This window comes from Myodes glareolus, chromosome 23 (genome assembly GCF_982192425.1).
Source record: "Myodes glareolus chromosome 23, mMyoGla1.1, whole genome shotgun sequence".
NCBI classification, from domain to species: Eukaryota; Metazoa; Chordata; class Mammalia; order Rodentia; family Cricetidae; genus Myodes; species Myodes glareolus.
The window spans coordinates 46,075,319-46,097,707 of NC_142048.1; the positions used below are offsets into that span (position 1 = coordinate 46,075,319).

Sequence of the window (22,389 nt, forward strand, 5' to 3'; positions counted from 1 at the left end):
TCCTGTCTAAGGAAGAACCCCAGACCATGTGTGTGCTGGGCAAGCGTTCTCCTACTGAACAATATCCTTCACCTCTGGTATTTTCAGACAGGGTCTTCCTTCTTCCTGTGTACCTTAACTAGACTTGCCATGCAGCATAGACTGTGCCACTGCCTAATGAGTGCTGGGATCACAGACATCCACTCCTATCTAGTGAATGTGTTATATTTGACAGTTTCAATCTGAAATCTTTGGTGAATTTATAAAACTGTAATTGTTGGTAATATTCCTTGATTAATTGCAGCTTTTTCTCATTATCTGCATAATTTCAGTCTTGCTTATTCATTAGTTCTTTGGGGAATTGTGATGGTCCTGAATTGCTGGGTTTTTCTCCAGTCAGTTTTTGTTTCCTCAAGCCATGTTTCCCAGCATTAGCATGCAGAACCACTTCTCTTGCCTGTGCTTGCATTCCCCAGACAAAACAAGTAGTGAAGATGAAAACACGCATCTAAATATCAGCTGGCCGGGGTTACACTTTTCCAAGGTGTTTCCCTTTAACCCCAGAGCACTCATTTTTCTTGCCTGCTGATGGATCTTCCTTTCTTCTTCCCTCCATCCACCCCTCCCTTCCCCTGAGATAGTGCATATAGTGCGTAGCCCTGGCGTGTCAGGAGTTTACAGAGATTGCCTAACGCTGCCTCTTGAGTGCTGGGATTAAAAGTGTGCACCTCCATACCCAGACTGATCATTTTTTTTCTCCTTACTCTTTACAGCCAGAACTATTTAATGACCACTTGATTCCTGTTATACTCAAGCTCTAGGTTCCTGTTATTGGCATTGGCACCTCTCATTATCCACAGCTTCTGCATGAACTTCTCACAGGGGTTTTAGCGTCTTACAAGATTAACTATGTAATTTATCATTTCCTCCTATCTTTCCTTGCTGCTTCTTTGCTTCTCAGTGTTTTTGCTAGAAATGAAGGCCCTCTGATAATTAATACCATTGTTCTAGATGACTCTAGTTTAGGAGCCTCTCTTAAGCTCCTAATTAAGCCTATGCAGATTTTAGTTCCTGTTCTCTCCCTTCTATTAAACTGGTGGATTGTATAACATTTAGTCAAGTATGGTGGGAATAGAGTTTTCATATACCTGTAGAAGAAAATGTTCTTTTTTTAAAATTTTGTTTAGTTGGGGGAGCATGCTGAGGATTGAATTTAAGGCTTTGTGCACGGTAATAAGCATGTGCTCTACCTTTGAGCTATATTCTACCACCTTGTGATCATTTCTAATATTTCAAATTATAAAAATTAAGATTTTTATATAATTTGTGTATTTTGTATCAGGTTGTAGAGCTGCAAAATAGATTATCTGATGAATCAAAGAAAGCAGATAAATTAGATTTTGAATACAAGCGGCTAAAAGAAAAAGTTGATGGTCTTCAGAAAGAAAAAGATGTGAGTATGTAATGGGCATTTTGTTTTTCAGAAGTGCTAACATTAAGACTGAAATTTAATTTTTGACTGTATTAATTCCTTCTTTTAATTGTTCTACTTTTAAGTCACAATTTTTCTCTTTTTCTCAGAAATAAATAAAAGCTAGGACTAGTTTTACTCCAGTTCTCATTTCTTTAATATACATATATTTTTATCACTGGTCTCTCTTTACTTCTTCTGTTGACTTCCTCTATGTATAGCCCTTCTGTTTGCTGTGTGACTAGTATGGAGGACACTGCTGCACTGTTGTTTAGCATTTCTGCTTTTCACAGGTTATAAGTATTTAGTCTTTATCCAGACTCATTATTGAATGAAAAGATATTAAGAACATAGTTAAGGGTGGACTAATTAGCGTTGTGTCTCATGCTTAAACTTGAATGTGTATTACCATGTAATAATAGATACTTGGTATTGTAAAAGTAGAAGATAAAAAAGACAATCATTTTCACCTGTTTCTACTCCCATGATCTCCATAAAAGATCAAAACTAAAAATAAGCCCATGTTCACTGTTTATCTTCTTCCTGGATAAGGCCTCGATTACTACTTAGTAAATCTGTAGAGCTGACCTTTGCTTTATGTTACTTTAGAGGTTAAGAACAGAAAGGGATTCTCTGAAGGAAACCATTGAAGAGCTCCGATGTGTCCAGGCTCAGGAGGGGCAGCTCACCACTCAAGGTAAGAGCCCTGTAACTCCGGAGTCTAGCTCGGAAGTCAGCAAAGGTGTTGTCTTCACTCTAAGATGATTGCACAGATAGATGGGCCAACAAAAGAAAAGGAATGAATTTTTTAAACTGTTAACCAAGATCTTGACAGGCTACAGTTGGGCTTTGGGCTTACTTAGCAACTTTAAAGCAATTTTGTAATCTCTTGAGTTTTACAAGTCAAAATCATTTAACGTGACACTCTTATTCTGAAAAATCTAACCCTTTCCAAGTTGGTGATTTCCACAAAAAGTGGAATGGATTTTAAATCATTAAGAAATTTGTATCTAGCCATGTGGTGGTGGTGCATACCTTTAATCCCAGCACTTGGGAGGCAGAGGCAGGCGGATCTCTGTGAGTTTGTGGCCAGCCTGGTCTACAAGAGCTAGTTCCAGGACAGGCTGCAAAGCTACAGAGAAACCCTATCCCAAAAAACTAAAATTTAAATAAGTAAATCAATAACTTGTATTTGGGCTGGAGAGCCTCCTCCAAAGCGCTGGCTATTCTTGCAATAGCCACATGGCAGCTCATGTAACTCCAGTCCCAGGGAATCCACCATCCTCTTCTGTCTTCTGCAGCACTACAAGCACATGGTACACTGAAAATATGTGAAAGCAAACCACTCCTACACATAAAATACAAAAATAAGTCTTTAGAAAAAGACTTATGAATTCTTAAAAGAAAAGCTTTTAAGAAAAACAAAGCCATATATATATATATATCTTCTTTCTCAAAGGGAGTAATGCTTGGCTTAGGATTTGCCCTCTTCTGTGGAAGGATGCTTAAAAGAAATCCCACACTAGCTCAGAATTGAGAAATAGATGGTTATTTATTTAGGGGTAAACTCACAAATCAGAATCCTCTGCTTGAACGGAGAACAAACCGAATCCAGCAACAGAAAGAGGGCAGCCGCATGCTCTATATCAGCTTATATAGTATAAGAGGCCACGCCCCGGTGGGCGGTAACCACTGCCTGTAAGACTTCCTTCAGCACTCTTCCCCTCTTTACTCACAGTAGGTGACTGGCAATTCCTGCTACAAGCTTCACTCTTAACCAAACCCTGACTTTTTATTTACTTGGAACAGTTTTCCATGACTACCCTTGGTTTTCCTCTCCTTGTTCCCACAAAGAACTTCTCTGTCAGTCCCCTCTGCTCTGACTCCACTCACAAACATCAGCTACTGTGGCCTTGCTGTCATACCTCTCTTTTCTCTCTCCTCTTGGCCTGTTTGCAGACCCTAGTTCAGACAGCCACGGTTCTCTCAACATATAGTTCAGATGACCAGTGCTAGCTGAAGGAGAGAGGGAGAAATGTATCCAGAAACATGTACGTACGTGCATGCATACATACAGTGAGGTGGTTATCCTCACCAAATATACAGTATTTCTTAATATATTTGGTTCTTCTTTGTACCCCTGCAATTCTTTCACTTTTTTTTTTCTCATCAGCTCTCCATTAAGGTTTTTTAGAATTTTTAGAATCTAACTTGAACCTTATCCTCTTTACTCTCAGTTCCCATGTTGTCAAGAAAAAACAGCCTGTCTTTTTTAAACTCATGTTTATTATTTGCTATATAAAAATCTACATGGTTGAATGTTTTTTGTGAGGTTTTTTCCTCTAGAACTGTACCCAAATGATTAAAGAATAGCTCCTAAGAATAAAATTGCAGAACTACCTAAATGTTTAGCAATATAATTGTGACATTTTTATTCACCAGTAAACTAAGTTACTAAAGAGTAAGGGAGGAAGTATAATATGCTGGGTGTAGTGGGCAGACCTTTTATCCCAGCACTCAGGAGGTAGAGACTGGTAAATCAGCCTGATAGCCTGATCTACATAGTGAGTTCCAGACCAGCCAGGACATCACAGTGAGACCTTTTCTCAAAAAATAAAAATAAGAAATATCTGAATGTTGTAATAATGAGTTTCACTATAACATTATGTCCATATATTTTGTATTTTGGTCATTTTCACCCATTACCTTTTCATGGCCACTCATAACTTCTGCTGACTATTTACCTTTCTTGTGAGACTCTTAATCCACGATTGACTGTGACAGGCCTAATCTTATCCAGGTAATCACAGCTGCTGAGAGGTAGAAAGGACAGATCCCCTCCCTGCAGCTTTACATTTTTTTCCTTCCCTTTTTCTCTGATATTTTGTGAGCCTTAGGTTGTGTGATGCAGATGGCCCAGTTAGGTCTAAGGAAAAGTAGTCACTTTTCTCGCAGTTTGACCAGTTAGAAATGCTGAAGTAACTACTACCACTGCAAAGAAAAAAATAAAGCAAATCAAAGCAACAAAAGAAAGCACTTTTCTGGGCTGGAGAGATGGCTCAGAGGTTAAGAGCATTGCCTGCTCTTCCAAAGGTCCTGAGTTCAATTCCCGGCAACCACATGGTGGCTCACAACTATCTGTAATGGGGTCTGGTGCCCTTTTCTGACCTGTGGGCATACACACAGAAAGAATATTGTATACATAATAAATAAAAAAGAAAACACTTTACTGATCAATGCTGAAAATAGTAAGCACTAACCTGTGGCTCCAATGTTCACATTTCATAGGCATTTTGACAGGCATATCATATCCCTTTAACAAAACAATAGCAGTAGCTTCCCCTCTAGAACCTATGACCCCTTACCTCCTAGGTTTATAATACCTGACCTAATAATCAGGGCCTCAAGTCCAACCAGAAGGCAGTTGTTTACCCCTGCTTTAGCCATGCCACTGTCCTACCAGTAGGCTTATTTTTGCTTGTCAGGTCAGACATGTAGCACACAAGGTCCACACTGAGTAAGGCTCTTGATGATAATTTCCCCCACCAGCCTCCATGGCACTTCATTGCTGTGAGTGCAGCTAAGCAGAGAAGACACTTCCAGCTCAGGTATAGCTTGACTGCTGTATGCTCTGCATCCAAAACATACGGTGTGTTCACCAAAAGAATCTTACCATTAATGGAGTTCTGGTGAGCAACCAATAAAAACATGTACTGTTTTAAGGGTCTTGGGTCTTCCTGACAAATAGTTTATAGGTAAGGTTTCGTAGTGGAACTTTTTTAAAGTTTCTTACATGTAAGATATATGTATTTATATATATGTTTGTAAGAATATGCATAATTATGGACACATGAAGGCCCAGAGAGGATGCCAGATCCCTCAGAACTGCAGTTAGAGATGTGCATAGGACAACCACCTTGTCGGTTGGTTCTAGCACTCAAACTTTGCAGTGGACCTTCTCTCCATCCCTTGTTTTATTTATTTCCTAGTGGCTTTTTCATGCAAACTTGGTTTAGTCCCCCTCCCCCAGTTTCACTGCCTGCATCTCTTTACTCTGCCCATCCCCAGCATTCATTTCATAAGTGTTCTGTCACCCTCTCTCCCTTAAAGCCGCTCAGTTTTCTTCACAGCTCTCACTGTCCATCAGTTGAGGTGCTCTTGTCAACAGAGCAGCTCTAAGCAGGGGTGTGCACACATTTTGTGATAGGATAGAGACTTCCTTGAGTATGTGCCCAGGAATGATAAAGCTGGACTCACATGTTACTTCTGTTTTTAGTGTTTGAGGAACCTTCACACTGATTTCCATATTGGCTGTACCAGTGTGCACTTGCACCAACAGTGAATAAGGTTTCCCCTCTCCCATGTTCAAGCTGGTGTCATTTCTTTTCCTTTTTATCTTTCTTTCTTTCTTTTTTTATGGTTTTTTGAGACAGGGTTTTACTGTTTTAGCTCTGACTGTCCTGAAACTCACTTTGTAGACCAGGCTGGCCTCAAAATTGCAGAGATCGCCTGCCTCTGCCTCCTGAGTGCTGGGTTAAAGGTGTGCACCACCCAACTGTCATTTATTTTCTTAATGATAGTCTGATTATGAGATAGAATAGCAAAGTAATTTTAATTTGAACTTATTCCCTGTCTATGTGTATCCCGTTTATTTCCTTCTTGAGTCTTACTGCACTAGCTAAGACCTGTAGGGTATTGAACAAGAGTGGGAAAGGTGTGCACCTTTCCTGTTGAGAACTTTAATGGAGAACTCCTTCAGGGGCAGGTATGGAGCTCATTGTCAGCCACGTGAGCAAAATGAGCATCGCTTCAGTTTGTACAGAAAAGGGCATTTGACAAATTCCAACACCTACTCATAATTTTAAAAAACTCAGTATGCCAGGAATAGATTTCCTCAACATGATAAAGAAACATTTAGAAAAACCTCAGTGGTGAAAGAATGAAAGTTTTTCCTCTAAGACCAGGAAGAAAACAAGGATATTTGCTATCACTACTTTTCCTCAGGATAGTATTAAAATTTCTAGCCAGAGCAGTTAGTGAAAGGGGAGTGGGGAGGAAGGAGAAAATGGATTGTGTATTTTGCATCCAAATGCAGAAGAATGAAACTGACTCAAAGACTAAATATAAGAGCTATTGTAGGGGAACATTTTGATGACATTGAATTTGAAAATAATCCCCTGAAATTGGTGCCAAAGGCATAGGCAACAAAAAAAATGAATGAAGAGGACTCTATCAATATTGAAAATGTTAATGCACCAAAACACTAGAGTAGGGTAGAGCAGGGTAGAGGATCTACAGAGTGGAAGAAAGTATTTGCATTTGCAGATATCTGAGTGAATTAATATCCAGGGGCTAGGGAGGTGGCTCAGTGGGAAAGTGCTTGCTGTTGTGGAAGTAGGAGTTTCTTAAGTTGACTTGCCACTCAGTGAGAAGCCCTGCCTCAGAATATAAACCAGTGGGCTGGAGAGATGGCTCAGTGGTTAAAAGCACGGGCTGCTCTTCCAAAGGAAGAGCATCAACCACGAGGCTGCTCTTAACCATCTGTAACTCTGGTTCCAGAGGATCCCATGCCCTCTTCTGGCTACTTTGGATGCTCAGAACACACATGCTACACAAATATAGAGTGCAGGGTGATTTTCTGTCTTCTACATATGATCTCATACATGTACATGAATATATGATGTGCGCAGAGAGAATATCCAGGCTATCTGAAGAATTTATAAAAATTGAACAATAGTAAAAATAAAAATTCCACACATGAACAAAGGATTTGAATAGAAAGAACTATGTATCTCCAAAGAAGATAAACAGATGGTCAGTAAACACATGAAATAGTGATATCATTCAGTGATCACTAGATAAAGGTAAATCAATCAGTGGGTTACCACAAACTAATTAGTGAGGCTAATGTTTTTCCCACTACCACCATGACCCCAAGGATAGAAAAATAAATGTTGATTAGAATTGGTTGGGAGTAATTGAACCATTATGCATTACTGGTGGGATGGAGCAATGCTGTGAAAATAAAATTGATAGCTTCTAAAAATGTTTAAACATAAAATAGCATGTGATTCATCAGATTCACTTGTAAGTACATCACTAAAGGAACTGAAAGTGGATGCAGCCCAATAATTGTACACATCCAGCTTTACTGTATATACACATTATATAATTACATACACATAGCCTTATTCACAGTCACCACAAAGCAGAAATAATGCACATCTGTCTGAGCTTAGATACAGTAAATACGCACAATGGAATATTACTGAACAGTAAAAGGAAGAAAGTTCTGCAAAGTGCTGTAATGTGGACAGTCATCAAAGTATTGTGCTTACTGAATAAAAAAGACCAATACGTGATTGCTTACATGTCTAGGCAGACTAAAAATAGAACTGAGGTTACCAGGGAATCGGGCAGGAAGATTGGAATAATCTAATTGTTATAGAGTTTCTGACTAGACAACATTGAAATGTACTTAATGGTATGTAGTTGGACTGTTACAGTTGTTTTAATGATCAGTTAATTTTGTAAGTCTACTTTAACTTTTATTTGAGAAAATTGGTGATTTTTGCCTAGCATCCACAGAGCCAGATTCAAGTACTAATACCATAAAATAAACAACAACAATCTAAATAAAATTTTAAAAACCTTTGAATTCTTTAGCTGTTAAAATTCAGAGTCAAGGTTGTGCTTTCCTGCAGAAACTATATCTCTTAAGCAAAGGAGGTAGCTGTGCTTCCCTAACTGTATTCTTCTCTGTGTATTTATAGGGTTAATGCCTCTGGGAAGCCAGGAATCTTCAGACAGCCTCGCAGCAGAGATTATTACACCGGAAATCAGGTAACGAGGATGACAGTGGCAGTCAGTCCCTCCACACAACATCCTTGTAGAGAACTTTCTCTCCAATGGAAAAAGAACTAGCTCCTCTTTTTGATGGACATTTTAGTCTGAACTCAGTATTAAATTTTCATGTTTTCAGTACTTTAGAAGCTTTTTAAATTGTCAAGAGAACGAATTATTTTTACTTGAGTGAGGCAGTCTTTCACACTACAAAAGCAAAACTCACATATCCCATTTTGGAACCTCAGCAGACAGCATGAAAGTACTCAAGACAAAGGTTGTACTTAGCTATCACCCTAATAAACAGTTAATTACTAAGATTTATCTATTAACCACAAGGTACAAATAGAGGAACTCTTTCCCTCTGTAGCTACTTCCCTCAATATTCCTCACCTGTTATCTAGTCGTAGCTTAGAGACCTCGTTTCCTTCAGTTCATTTCTCAGCGTTATGAATATGACTGAAAAATGAGAAGAGGTGAACAAGTGTGTAGAAGGTAATGATTAATCCTGAACATGGCTCTTACTTTTGGACCGGTTTGTCATTGTCTTTATCATATATTGTCCATCAGGTCCCATCTTAATGCTGTGTGTTTTGTGTATTCTGTGTGTGCGCACATGCGTGCTCACTCCACCATAGCTCATGTTCAGAGGTTAGAGGACATCTTGGGAGTTGGTTCTCTCTCTCCTCCTTGGACTCCTGGAATCAGACTTGGCTGTCAGCCATCTCCCCAGCCCCTTATGTACCTTTTACTTTTCACCATCTGGGAACAAATGAAATTAGTTGAATGAAGGCATACTTATTCTTTGTAAGTATTTATAAATGAATGGCCATATCCTTTACTCCAAACGCAGTTAAGGAAACCTGTTGGTAAAGGTTTGTTAAGCTAAAAAGGAGCAAACTTAACCCACAGCTGTGGTTCTTCTGCATGTGATTGGGAATAACTTAAATCTGCTCTATATCCTAAAGAGCTCATCAGAAAATGATATAAACAGTGATGAAAACTTTACAACATATACCATAGACAGTGAGTTAACTTTTGATATTTTTCACTCCTGTTAGGGTTTTGGAAGAACTAGAAGTGGGGAAAAATGTCTTTAGAACAAATTGAAGAACGTGTCTTATATATAGAAATGTCCCCATCTTTTAACTGAAAATTTGCTTTTCTGGTAAATAATCTTAAGGAAATAGTCAACAATATGCACAAAGGTATTTTATAAGGCCACTCATTATTAAAATACTAAAAGCATGAAATGTATCATCTAAGTAAGTAATGGTTGATTGATATCTTAGTGCTGTGTTATTTAAATTGTTGAGATATAATATTAAAAGATGGTGGGATTCTAAGTGTAACTAGCGAGTGCCAGTACAAAATGTGTTTTTGAGAAATAAATATCTGTCTGTATGTATATATACACAGAATTAGAAGGTTGAATTTTAGCAACAGTCATTTTTTGCACTATATAGTTAAAGAGTCATGTTCATAGTTTAAATATTTAAATAAGAAGAGAAATAGGATTTGGAATTTCTTTGCCCTTTGTCATGAAACACAGAAACTGTTTCTTCAGGCTGTACATTCTAGAAGGAGTTCAGTTCATTAAAGTTCATTAAATGTGGTATCTTTTGCACTTATAAAGGCGTTGAACTAGTTGCAGGCACTTAGTTTCTCATTTGTGTCCTGTGTATTGATACTCCAACTTTATATAACTAGATCATGTCATACAGTGTCTTAATGGACTAGATAATCAGCTTTTATTTTTCTCATTCAGGGAGAAACTTATTCGTCTTCAGCATGAGAATAAGATGTTAAAAATCAATCAAGAGGGTTCAGACAATGAGAAAATTGCCTTATTGCAGAGCCTTCTAGATGATGCAAACCTACGCAAGAATGAGCTGGAGACCGAGAACAGGTAGAGTCAGTCACAGCTTCTCGCTCTGTGCCTTGATTTTGGGATTTCTAAAGAAAGGCTTATGATTCATTTGAAAAATGATTATATGCTAGTATTTTTCTTGCTTTTGTTTTAATTATAATTAAACATTTCTTTTTCATCCCTCTAAATCCTCTACTTCCCACTCTCCTTCAAACTCATGGCCTCTTCTTTCACTACTTGTTACTGCATGTGTGTATATGTATGTTTGTGCATACATACTCCTAAATATAAGCTGCTCAGTATGTATAATGTTACCTGTGTGTTTGTTTTCAGGGCTGAGCATTTGTCACTGTACAGCAGCCAGTCGTGTGCTCTTCCCTGAAGGGCCACCTCCCACTCCCAGCTTTACTTAGTTGCTACAGTTTTTTGTGTAAGGTTGAGGCCCCATGGGCTTCCCCATCCACTTTGGCATGTCCATTGGTGTTGTCTTTATTCAGCTATATTTCTTTTTAAGTTTATTTAATCTGTTTGACATAGGGTCTCTGTAGCTGGTGAATTTTCTCTGTCCTGCCCAGTCCCCCACAGCCACTTACAAAAACAATTATCCAGAGGCTTAATGTTAATTATAATTGTTTGGCCGTTGGCTCAGGCTTCTTACTGACTAGCTCTACATATTAACCCATTTCTAATAATCAGTGTATTACCACATGCCCTGTAGCTTACAGATACTGTTTTGGCATCTTACTCTTCCAGGTGGCTGCTAGCATCTCCCTGACTCCATCTTTTTGCTTCCTGTATCTCTATTTGGATTTCCCACCTGACTCTACTCTTCCTGACTATTGGCCAAATCAATTTCTTTATTAACCAGTGGTAATAAAACATATTCACAGTATACAGAGAGATATCCCACATCAGGTCTCACTATATAGTCTTTTTTTGGGAATTTCATACACAAGTACTGTGTTTATGTCATTTCCTACCACTCTCCCTTTACCTACCATGCCCCTCCACTTAAATTCATGACCTCTTCTATAATTACTGTTGTTAATATATGTATGTAAATGTACTGAGTTCATTTATTATTGCTCTTATATACAAACATTTAGGGCTGCCCACTTGAGATTGGATAACCTAGCTGAGGCAGGTGCACATTCCTGAAGAGAGCTGATTCTTCTCTCTCAGGAGCCATTGACTACCTGTAGCTCTTTCCCTAGGGGTGAGGCCTTGTGAGATTCCCTCATCTCCTCATCCATGCGGCATATCATTTAGGGGCATTACTGTGCATGTCTTGTTTGGCAACCATACTGTTAAGAGTCCATGGATATAGTCCCTAAAGGTGCTATTTCACAGAAGGCTTCCTGTCTGGCACTTCAGATCTCTCAGTCCCCTCCTTCGCAATTTTCCCTGGACCTAATTGAAGGAGTTGCACTGTAGATGTGAGAGCTGGGGTTGGGCACCCATGGGCACTTACTCTCTAGACTTTGATCAGCTGTGGATCATTGTGACCGTCTCCATCTGCTGCAAAAACAAAAAACAAAACCTGATAAGGTGTGAAAGCCACAGTTACCTGTGGGAATAAGTATTTAGAATATTATTAGGAATAATTAGTTTAGAAAAAGGATAGCAGGAGCGTCTCCTCTAGGACCCATGACCTCTCCAGCTACAGTAGTTGCCTGCTTTTTATTCTGTGATGTCTTACTCTTTATTTCTGCCCCCCATCCCCAAATAAATCACACACATGGAGGCTTATTGATAGTTATGGATGCCCAGCCTTAACTTGGCTTGTTTCTTGCCAGCTTTTCTTAAATTATCCCGACTACCTTTTGCCTCTGGGCTTTTATCTTTTCTTTCTTCTGTCATCTTCCTCCCCTTGTTCTCTCGTTGCTTCTCTTTCTTTCTCCTCCCAGATTTCTCCTGTTTATACTCTGTCTGCCTGCCCCGCCAATTCTTGCTCCTGCCTCCCTATTGGCCATTCATCTCTTTGTTAGGACTATCAGGTGCTTTAGACAGGCACAGTAACACAGCTTCACAGAATTAAACAAATGCAATGTAAACAAAAGTCACACATTTGAAAATAATATCCCCCGGCAGCTTTACAGCATGAGTTCCCTCTTATTGACTAGACCTTAAATCCAGTTGCACAGCCCTTACCAGCAAGCAAAGGTGCCAGTATTGTATCCTTGGGAATATCTTGCCAGGCCAGCCAGGGCATTGTTCTGGTTTACAGGGTCACAGCTGTCCAGGACTACTGGTTGCTTTTCTTACTTAGTAGCTTGCATGGCACCTTCTGATACTGAGACCTAGTCTGCAGAGAGGCACCTTCCAGGTCAGTTCCAGCTTGAGTCCTCCAAGTTCTGTGTCTGAGGTGTGTGGTGTCTTTTAGCAATAGGAGCCTAGAAAAAGTAGAAGGTAGAGAAAAGAAAGTCATAGAGGATGAGGGAAGTATCTTGAGTTGTACCCATTGGTCTCTATATTTTAACCATTCTGATCCAGCCTACTGCTTCCTACTCGAGATTTTACTGCAGTAGAAAACGCACCCACAGTTCTTTCCCACTGTTTCCCCTGATTCTTGTTCTTTCCTCTCCAGAAGCAGAGAAGTAGTTTTCACACTGTACCTGTATTTTACAAATGACTTAGTTTTCGGTTTATGGTTATAATTATTAACACACATTAATTCATACATTTGTGAGTTTCACTATGGCATTTTCATACTTAGCTATACCATGTTTATGTTTGTACCGTGACTGTTTTCAGATTTTCCACTACCCATCCCACCCCATCCCTGCCACACAGTGCCTGTCCCTTGTCCTTTCCTAGTCCTTAACAGAAGTCTCTAGTCTCTTTTCTGGTTTGGGTTTTTTTCCATCCTTGGTTTCCTAATATGAGAGAAAACATACTTTTCTTTCTGTGGATCCTTTTTTCTCTTAGCGTGATGTCTATCAGTTCCATCCTACAAATGACAAAAATCTCATTATTTTTCATGACTGAATGAAATATGTATTTATTCAACACTTTCTTTATCCATTTATCTATTGACGAGCACCTACGCTGTTAGCATTGCTTGGCTCTGTGAATAGTGCTGTGGTAGACGTAAGTGTGCAAGTGCCTCGGCTGTATACTGACTGGCTCGTGTGTGTACACAGGAACAGCATAAAAGGATCAGGTCATTGTTTTAGTTTACCGATTTCCGTAGCTGTTTTGCTAGTTTACACTCATTGGTTTCTTTATACCTTTGCCAGCATTTGGGCTGGAAAGTTGACTGTTTAAGAGCACTGGCTGTTCTTCCAGAGGACCTGGGTTTGGTTTCAGAACCCACAGGGGGCGCACAATGGTCTCTAACTACAGCCTTAGTCCCAAGGGATCTCACATCCTCTTTGGGCCTCTGCAGGCACTGTATACATGTAGTGCACAGGCATACGTTCAGGCCAAACACCCATAAAAGTAAAATTAATAAATAGTTAACTTTTTCAAAAGCTTATTTGACAGGATTTGTTATTAGGGGATTTCTCTGTTTTTTTAATGATTTAGTTACTTGATTTTGGTTAAGTTTTTTGTTTCCTGAACTATTGGGCTCCTGTTGAGGAAATTATTGCCTATGCTAATGATCTTATGTTTTCCTGTAATAGTTTCAAAGATTTAAATCTTAAGGTCTTTTTTTAATTGATTTTTTGCACAAGGTGAGAGATGTTAGTCACATTTCAGTCTTCCACATGCAGATATTTATTTTTCTGGAACTATTACTTTAAAAAGTGGTCTTTGTTCCTACGAATTTTGAACTTTTATGAAGAATTGGTTGACTGAACATGCATTTCTGGAACCTCTTATACATTGTTGACTAGGTCTGGTTTTACCTCAATACTATATTCCTGTTGTTAGGACTTCCTGATGGTTTTTAGATCAAATGAGTGACGCCACCAGCATTGGTCTTCTGATCTGTGGGGTGACGCCGTTGGAATTCTGAGGGCATTGAATCTGCAGTTGCTTTGGGTGGCTGCCTGGAAGCTTTAGCGGCGTTAATTCCCCAGTCCATCAAGTGGAAGCTCTTTCCGTCCTCTGTTATTCCTCTTTGGTTTCTGTCACTCTAGGGTCTGCCACGCTTTTGGTTAGGTTTATTCCTAGAAGAGTTTTGGTTTGAGTTTGTTTTTTTGTTTGTTTGTTTGTTTTTGCTGTTATTGTTTTTTTTTCATTTGTGGGGTTTTTTGGCAGTTGTTGGAGTTTCTTCTCTGGGTTCTTTCTGAGAAACTTCACTATTGGTGTATAGATTGACTACCATTGGCAGGGCTTGGTAGCTCCCTGCTTTAATCCCACTTCTCGGGAGCCAGAGACGGTGGATGTCTCAAGAGTCCAGGCCAGCTTGGTCTGCATGGTGAGTTCCAGGCCCACAGGGCTACATAGTGAGACCCTGTCTTAGAAAACAAAAGGAATGCTAACATTTTTTATATTGACTTTGTATCCTACTACCTAATTTTTTCTATCAGTTTTACAAGATTTTTGGTAGAATCTTTAGAACTTTCATTGTATAGTGTTTTGTCATCTATAGAAAGAATTTATTTTCCTCCTTTGCTAGCAAAGTTATTCAGAACTCTGAAATATTATGTAACAAATAAGTATGTTATTCTGCCAGACAATATATTAAAACTGCCTTTTGTAACCCTTAACAACAGTAATATTAGCTCCATCTTAACACTGAGGAAGCTGAAGCCAAAGAATATTTAGCAGTTTTCAGTTAGCACATTTAAAATTAAAGCCCGGGTCTTTTAGCTCCAAAAGTCTACAGTAGCATCGTAGATTTTTAAAAAAGCAGGAAAGAGGGGAGAGAAAGCGAAAGTGAGGTTGTGTTACTTTGCTTTGTTTTGTTTTTTGACACAGCTCACAGTGTATACCAGGCTGGCCTCAAGTTTACTGTGTGTATAACTTCTGACTTTCCTGCCTCCACCCCCAAGTGTTGGGAACCACAGGCATGTGCCACTATGCCTGTTATACCATACTGGGGATGGAGCCCAGGGCCGTATGCATCTAGGCAAGTGCTCTACCAACTGAGCTATATCTCCAGCCAAAAAGTGAAATTAGAAAAAAAAATTAATATGGAAAGTAATCTTTACTTATGAAACTGCGAGTGTCCTATTGCAGTTATGCAGTGCCACAACAACCTGAGTTCTGAGTTTGCCAGTGACGCTTTCAGTGAAACCATTATGACAGCCCAACGGGAATAAGTATGTGTAAAGAATTGATATGTGTTTGCTTTGCAGGCTGGTGAATCAGAGACTTCTAGAAGTACAGTCACAAGTAGAAGAACTGCAGAAATCTTTGCAGGATCAAGGCTCAAAAGCAGAAGATGTAAGTTTTGATATGTACCGACTATGCTTCAAAAGTTTCACAGCTAAGAAAACCTATAATTTTGATATTTTCTCAAAAAATGTATGGGTGTGAATCATGGAGGCATGTGCTTGTGTGCCTGTGTACTCCACAGCTCACCTGCGGAGTCCCAGGAACAGGTCATTAAACCTGTTGACAGTGGTCTTTGCCAGGCACATCTTCAGTTTTTTATTTGGCATCTAATAATTTGACATTATACTGGTTATATGGAAGAAATACTGTGTTCCTTTTCGCTGGCATTCCTTATTTAAAAGTCCTGTTTTAATTGGGTCTGCTAAGTTTACTTGTGTTTATCAGGCAAGATAAACATAGAAGCTCGACATCTTAAATGTGCTCAATTCATACTGAAATGAAAAGTTCCCCCTCAGGCCAAAAAAAAAAAAAATTGTAAAGATACGCCCAAGAAAAAATTTTTAATACAATATGATATTTAATCATCTCTGAGTTTCTGAATCCACTCTTTATATATCACATACATTCTTTTTATATTCTTTTAGCATTTTCAGCATATCTCTGTCTTAGCTCTCCTGTGCTGTTAGCACGTTCTCACTGGAGTATGGTACCTGTGCTGATAATGACTTACATCATCTCTGTCCACTAACCACCTCTCACAGTGCTAGGATGCCTTGTAGACATCTCTGACAACAGTAAACAAGTTGTAATTGGCAAATTCTTTATATTGAATAAAACACACACAATAAAACTAAAGCACAAAAAAGAACAGTGTAGAAAATAGGGAAATTAAATATTACTCACTCAGTCTTGTTTTTCTGTTGTCAGTGCAGTTTTCTATGATCTCAGACGTTGGATTTCATTCTTTCTGGGTTGCTTCATTAATGCAGCCAGCTGGAGAAATCTCCAGCCTTATTAACATAGAAACAACTGAAAAGGAAAGAGAAAGAGAGTTAAGTGAATTACTTTTAAAGTTTGGAAATATTAAATTTAAAAGCTCTTGAGGACTCAAACTTAGTTTTCTAAGTTTCTCTACACATATATGTTATTTAGGTTGCCAGTGTGCCCTGTATTTTTGGGAAGTTTGGGTTTTTTGTTGTTGTTGTGTTGTTGTTGTTTGATTGTTTGTTTGTTTTGGTTTTCCACACAAGATTTCTCTGAGCTTGGAGCCTGTAGACCAGGTGGCCTCGAACTCACGGAGATCCACCTGCCTCTGCCTCCTGAGTACTGGGATTAAAGGTGTGCACTACCACCACTTGGCAATTTAGTTTATTTCTTAATAAGTTGGTAATTGCTTTAGTTGCCTAGATCAGTTCACAACTGCTGTTATTTTTAACAATCATACACCTTATGAGAATGGGGCTAGATAAAAATGCCAAGTATTTCTTTTGTTCTTTATCCAAATTGAGTTCCAGAACTGTTTGACAGAGAAACCTTGTCTCAAAAAACAAATAAACAAACAAAGTGTGAGTCTGAGATTCAAACAGGTGTTCTACCACTAAGCCATTCCCCTGACCCAGTGTCATGATTTAAAAGCAATCCATCAGACAAACAAAACGTGTCTAAATGATAAATCTCCAAGAACTGGAGTTAGTGCACTGAAATAATAAAGCCTACTTAACAGTAGCCAGCTGTAGGATGTAGTATTTCTTTCTTCATATAGTTTCTATATTCGTTTAAACAAAATAAATAAAAGTTCATTTGGGTCTTGGAAACTTTAAGTTTACTTTTGTGGATTTATTTTGGTAGAAAGGGGAAAAGAGGGTGGCACACAGCGTGTAAGCATGGTGAGTGGCCTAACTAAATGTCATAGTGTAATAAGGATCATGTGTGTGGTTCTTTTGCTTAAATTAAAACATTAAGGAGTTGTTTTTTAAAGTGTCTTGGGGTAGCCTAGTTAGTTATCACTGTGGTAAATCTACTTAGATATATTATGGGCAATTGCTGTAGGAGATTATATTTCAGAGGTAATATGCCTTCCCTATCAGATATTTGCATAAAGTGGTCACCTTTAACTACCTAAGTAGTAATGAGATGTCTAGCTCTAATCTAAGACAAATTTCCTTTCATGTTCTTCTCTGCCGACAAGACTCAGGTGGAAATTGTTCTTGAAGACTCCAGATTCCTTAGAGAAATGGTTTAGTTCAGGGCATGTAGTTCTTTTTACCCCATCAGATTTTTGATGTTTTTCTCTTTATTTTTCTCCTCGATGATCCATAGTGTTGTATCTCAGGAGTGTGATGCATAGAGCAACCTCTAGACCGGATTCTTCCCCTCTGAAGAAGAATACATAGTTGCTGCCTTTTCTCTTATCAAAACAGTCTTTTCTTATAACCTTAAGTCAGAGCATGATGGTTTGCACATTTTTATTATTATTTTATGTCATTTGTTTTTAGCATGGAAGCAGAAATGCATTGTTATATCCAGTCATATGGATAATTTGAGCTAGCCACAGTATATAAAACTTCAGAGAACAAGACAGGCTGAGGAGACCAGAGAAGAAAGAAAAATGTACAATTCTGAAAAAAATGCATATCTTTTACTTCTGTTCATGAATTACTAAATCGTTCCTTCTCTTGGCTGCTGTGTTTGCTTCATACTAATATGTGCTCTCTGTCTCTTGGCATGGTTTCTGCTCAAGGCTATTGTAAGTATGGCTTCCTATTCATTTCCATATACTTAGCAGTTTTTAGATTATATACTTTTATCTGATATTATAGGTAGTGTAACTGAAATTTCAAAGTAGGACTCGTGAAAAATGAACATTCTAATACTTGCTTTCTAAGTATATGCTCCTTACAATTAAAATTCTAAAGTACATCCAAACCTTAGTGGAAAAGTCCTCTCCCTTTGTCCCACTTCTGCTCTGCCCCTTATAATTAGTTCATTGATAACAACTGGCTGTAATACAAGCTTCATTTCATAATCTAGTCTCCTTCAACCACACATTTTGATAGTTAGAGTCTTCAATTTGGAAAGGCAGTGCAACATAGAACACAAGGAAATGGAGGCTATTCAGAAGGTTTGGTTCTCTGCTGTACTGAACTTTAATTTTCAGTGTGTTACTTAAGATACTTAAATTGCTGGTCCTCAGCTTTCTCAGTTGTACAACAGAGTTAATATTACTATTGTGAGGTATCTGGCTTATTAGCTTGTATTTAATTGTTTTACTATATAATATGTAGAGAATTCAATTTGTTAAGATCTAATCAAAACAAAATTAAGAATTTTCAATACTTCCATTTCATCCTCTCAGCACAGAGAACAAACAATAATTATTTTTAAAAAGAGATTAGAAGGTTATTATCTTCTAATGAGATTTCTACTTTTATACACCTTACTTTTAATAAAATATCTTATTAGAGGTATCATGTATCTTATAAGAACACATAATTGCTGCCTTTTGTGTTACAAAAGCAGCCTTTTCTTATAACCTTAAGTCAGAGCATGATGGTTTGCACATTTTTATTATTATTTTATGTCATTTGTTTTTAGCATGGAAGCAGAAATGCATTGTTATATCCAGTCATATGGATAATTTGAGCTAGCCACAGTATATAAAACTTCAGAGAACAAGACAGGCTGAGGAGACCAGAGAAGAAAGAAAAATGTAATTCTGAAAAAAAAAGCATATCTTTTACTTCTGTCATAAAATAGAAATAATATCTTTTTTAGACAGTAAAGACATTAATAATATCTCTGATAAGATATCGCAATAAAAGTAAGGATATTATCTTTATGTACGTTTGCAAAAAATAATGGTAGAGAATGTTGATCTAATTACCATTACCATAATGAGAAAGATGTGAATTTGAAATTTTCCAAACCTGTGTTAGAATTGATTGAATAAACTCAAGCCTGATGATGCACACCTAAAATCCCAGGCCTCCTGCTTTTAGGAGGAAGGTCATGATGAGTTCAAGACCAAACTGGGTTCCTCACGTGGTGAGTCCCAGGCCATTTCTAAATGGCAGGTAGACGTGAATTAATATATATGGTGATCATCACTAAACAGGGTAACTAAAAATTTAAGAGGTTTTCTCTTTCCTCATTGCTATTATTAAACAATCAAGCAATGTGTTTTATAAGCCTACATTAATTGGTTTTGAGTGTCATTTATCACATAATTCAAAACTCATTAATATTTACCTTTGTAAGTATTACACTGTGAGACTTAATGATCCTTTTTATTACTTATTTTATGTAAGTGTTAACTTCTTGCTTTTCAGGAAGTTAAAACTTTAAAAAAAAAGTTACCCAGTTAAAACTTCATCCTCAGTATCCTGACACCTTACCTTTATATTTCCCGTGCCGTGAGCTACATTACTTGTCCGCAGCTAAATACGCAGTGAACCTGAGACTGTTGTAATGCCAAGAAAGCGGCGTAAAAAGTGTGTTATGTTAGGGGACTACGTGGATACTGAGTCCAGGAATATCTGGGTCTCTATATAAATGGGGAATTTATATCTGTATGTTTCTTACTGTGGCTGCTCTCTTCTTGAAGAGGATTGTAAACTGAGGTACATTGGGTTTTGAGTTCTTTGACCAAAGAAATTACTGATGGCTTACTCCAAGTTATTTACTGTATATACTTCCATTTTTACAAAATAACTTGTTAGTTAATATGTTAAATAATGAGCTTTTTTTTTATTTTCCACTTCCAGTCAGTTCTTCTAAAAAAGAAGCTTGAAGAACATCTGTAAGTAGACAACTTGTTGAGGTTCTTCACATTACAGAACAAAAGCACTTTGTGTTGTGGGTACAGACTGTGTAGACAGTGGCATAAGATCCTTGAAGATACAGGGAAATACCACTTGTTAGTAGTTGTCTACAGGACCATTTCCACCCAAATCCTGCACATCAGTTCAGTGATTGTGAGCCGGGCATGGTGACTCTTACCTGCAATCTAGAAACCGAGGCAGGAGAATTACTCCTGGCTTCAGGCCATCTTGGGCAACAGTGTGAGACTCCTTATTAGAAAGAAAGGAGTATGAGATGCTGAATCAAAAACCACAGCCTTTATCTGTGACAGGCCAGATAGTAATTATTTGAGGCTGTATGAGTCCTGGCCTCTGTTACAGCCACGCAGCTCTAACGCAGCTGTCGACAATATTAAAACTGGTTAGAACTGTGCTGCAGCAGAACTTCACATACGGGAACAGGTACCCCTCTGACTGCCCCGATAGACTGCAGTTTGCCAGGCATTGATTCTTCTATAAGTAAACTTTTTTAAAAATATAATTTTACTAGTTCTTTGAGAATTTCATACAATGTTTTTTGATCATCTCCACGCCCATCTCCACACCCCCACACCTTCCCCTAACCCTTCTCCTACCCCACTCTACTTCATGTCTTTTTTGTTGGCTTTTGTTTTTTGTTTGTTTGCTGGTTGCAGATGTCCTGATAACATTTTACAATGTTTTTTTTTCTTTTTTCATTTTACATTCCAACCACAGTTTTCCTTCCCACCCCTCCTCCTGCCCCACCTCACCTCCTACCCCACCCCACATCCCCCATTCACTCTTCCCAATGGGTAAAGGCTCCCATGGAGAGTCAGCAAAGTCTGATGCACTAAATTAGAGCAGGACAAAGCCCCTCCCCCCTGCATTAATGCTGAGCATGACATCCTGCCATAGGGAATGGGCTCCAACAAACTAGCTCATACACTAGGGATAGATCCTGGTCCCACTGCCAGGGGCCCCTCAAATAGGCCAAGCTTCACAGCTGCCTCCCATATGGGGGCTCCACAGCTGTCCGTCTAGAGTCCGATAGTTTTCACGAGCTTGGTTCAGCTGTCTCTGTAGATTTCTCCATCATGATCTGACCTCCCTTGCTCATAGATTTCCTCCTCCCTCTCTTCAACTGAATTCCCGGAGCTTGGCCTGGTGCTGACTCTTACAATCTTTCCACCCCCATTTCTCCATGTTCCCGGAGCCTTTGGTATATGTATTATAGCTATATCAAGCTAACATTTTAAAGTAGAGTGTTTGTCAGTACCATATTTTCTAATAAGCTTTTGAATCACAGTCATCTTAAGTACAGTTTTTTAACTTAAAAGATGAAATAAAAACTTCAAATACTAACTTTGATTTCTCCTGAAGAAATCTTCATCTTTAGCTGAAGTTAACTGTGTTAGGGTTATTTGATAATTTTTCTCATTCCAAGTAACAACCTTAATTTATCATTTTTCAGCAAAACTGCTTGCAGGTATTAAGTGTGGGGCAGCTATGAATTAGTAGCTGCAGAAAGATACTCATGTTTCTGAAAGCTTGATATGTGTTATCCAGTTTTTTAATATGTTGGATGTGATAGATTCCTGGCCCTGAGATGTCTAGAAAATCTAATAATAGACAGGCTTGTAGTGTTCTAGAACAGTGCTACTCTCCGGCCTTTGTAAGGTTACTCAGAATGAGAACGCAGTACCATTCTTGTACTTTTGTGTTTTCCATTCCTCTCTAACTAAAACAGAATACTTCAGATTCTAATTCTACTCTTTAACCATGGTTATGTGTTCAGTTGTTTACATGCTAAAAATCTTCATCAGATAGGGTCTTTAGTGAAGATGGCCCCTGTTCTTGGCTGTTGTTAAAAAAAAAAATAAGGGGCTAAGAGAAGAAAACAATTATTTTCTCAGAGAGTCAAAGAGTTTGAAGTTCAGTTGTCCACAGACTCGTCTCTTAGAGGATGAGCAGCAACGTATTCCACACATCTCCTAGTTCTGGTAGTCATTGACAGTCCTTGGTGTTCCTTTGGTAGCCTGTCTACAGGTGACACTCTTTCTGTACAATGCTTCCCTCATGTCCAAGGGATTTCTTCCAAGATGCTCAGTGAATTCCTGAAATCACTCAGAGTTATGAACTCTACATTTTCTGGGGTTTTTTTCTGTAGATAAATTCCT

The 22,389-nt window shown here is 38.4% G+C and overlaps 1 protein-coding gene across 1 annotated transcript in view; it reads left to right on the forward strand.

Moving 5' to 3' along the window:
* Nucleotides 1-22,389, forward strand: part of Hook3 (hook microtubule tethering protein 3) — a 95,577-nt gene that overhangs the window by 51,509 nt on the left and 21,679 nt on the right. Inside the window, exons 12-17 of the mRNA XM_048456475.3 lie at nt 1,322-1,432; nt 2,060-2,147; nt 8,224-8,293; nt 10,062-10,202; nt 15,413-15,500; nt 20,156-20,190. Coding sequence (XP_048312432.1) covers nt 1,322-1,432; nt 2,060-2,147; nt 8,224-8,293; nt 10,062-10,202; nt 15,413-15,500; nt 20,156-20,190 — 533 coding nt within the window. The remainder of the gene's footprint in view (nt 1-1,321; nt 1,433-2,059; nt 2,148-8,223; nt 8,294-10,061; nt 10,203-15,412; nt 15,501-20,155; nt 20,191-22,389) is intronic.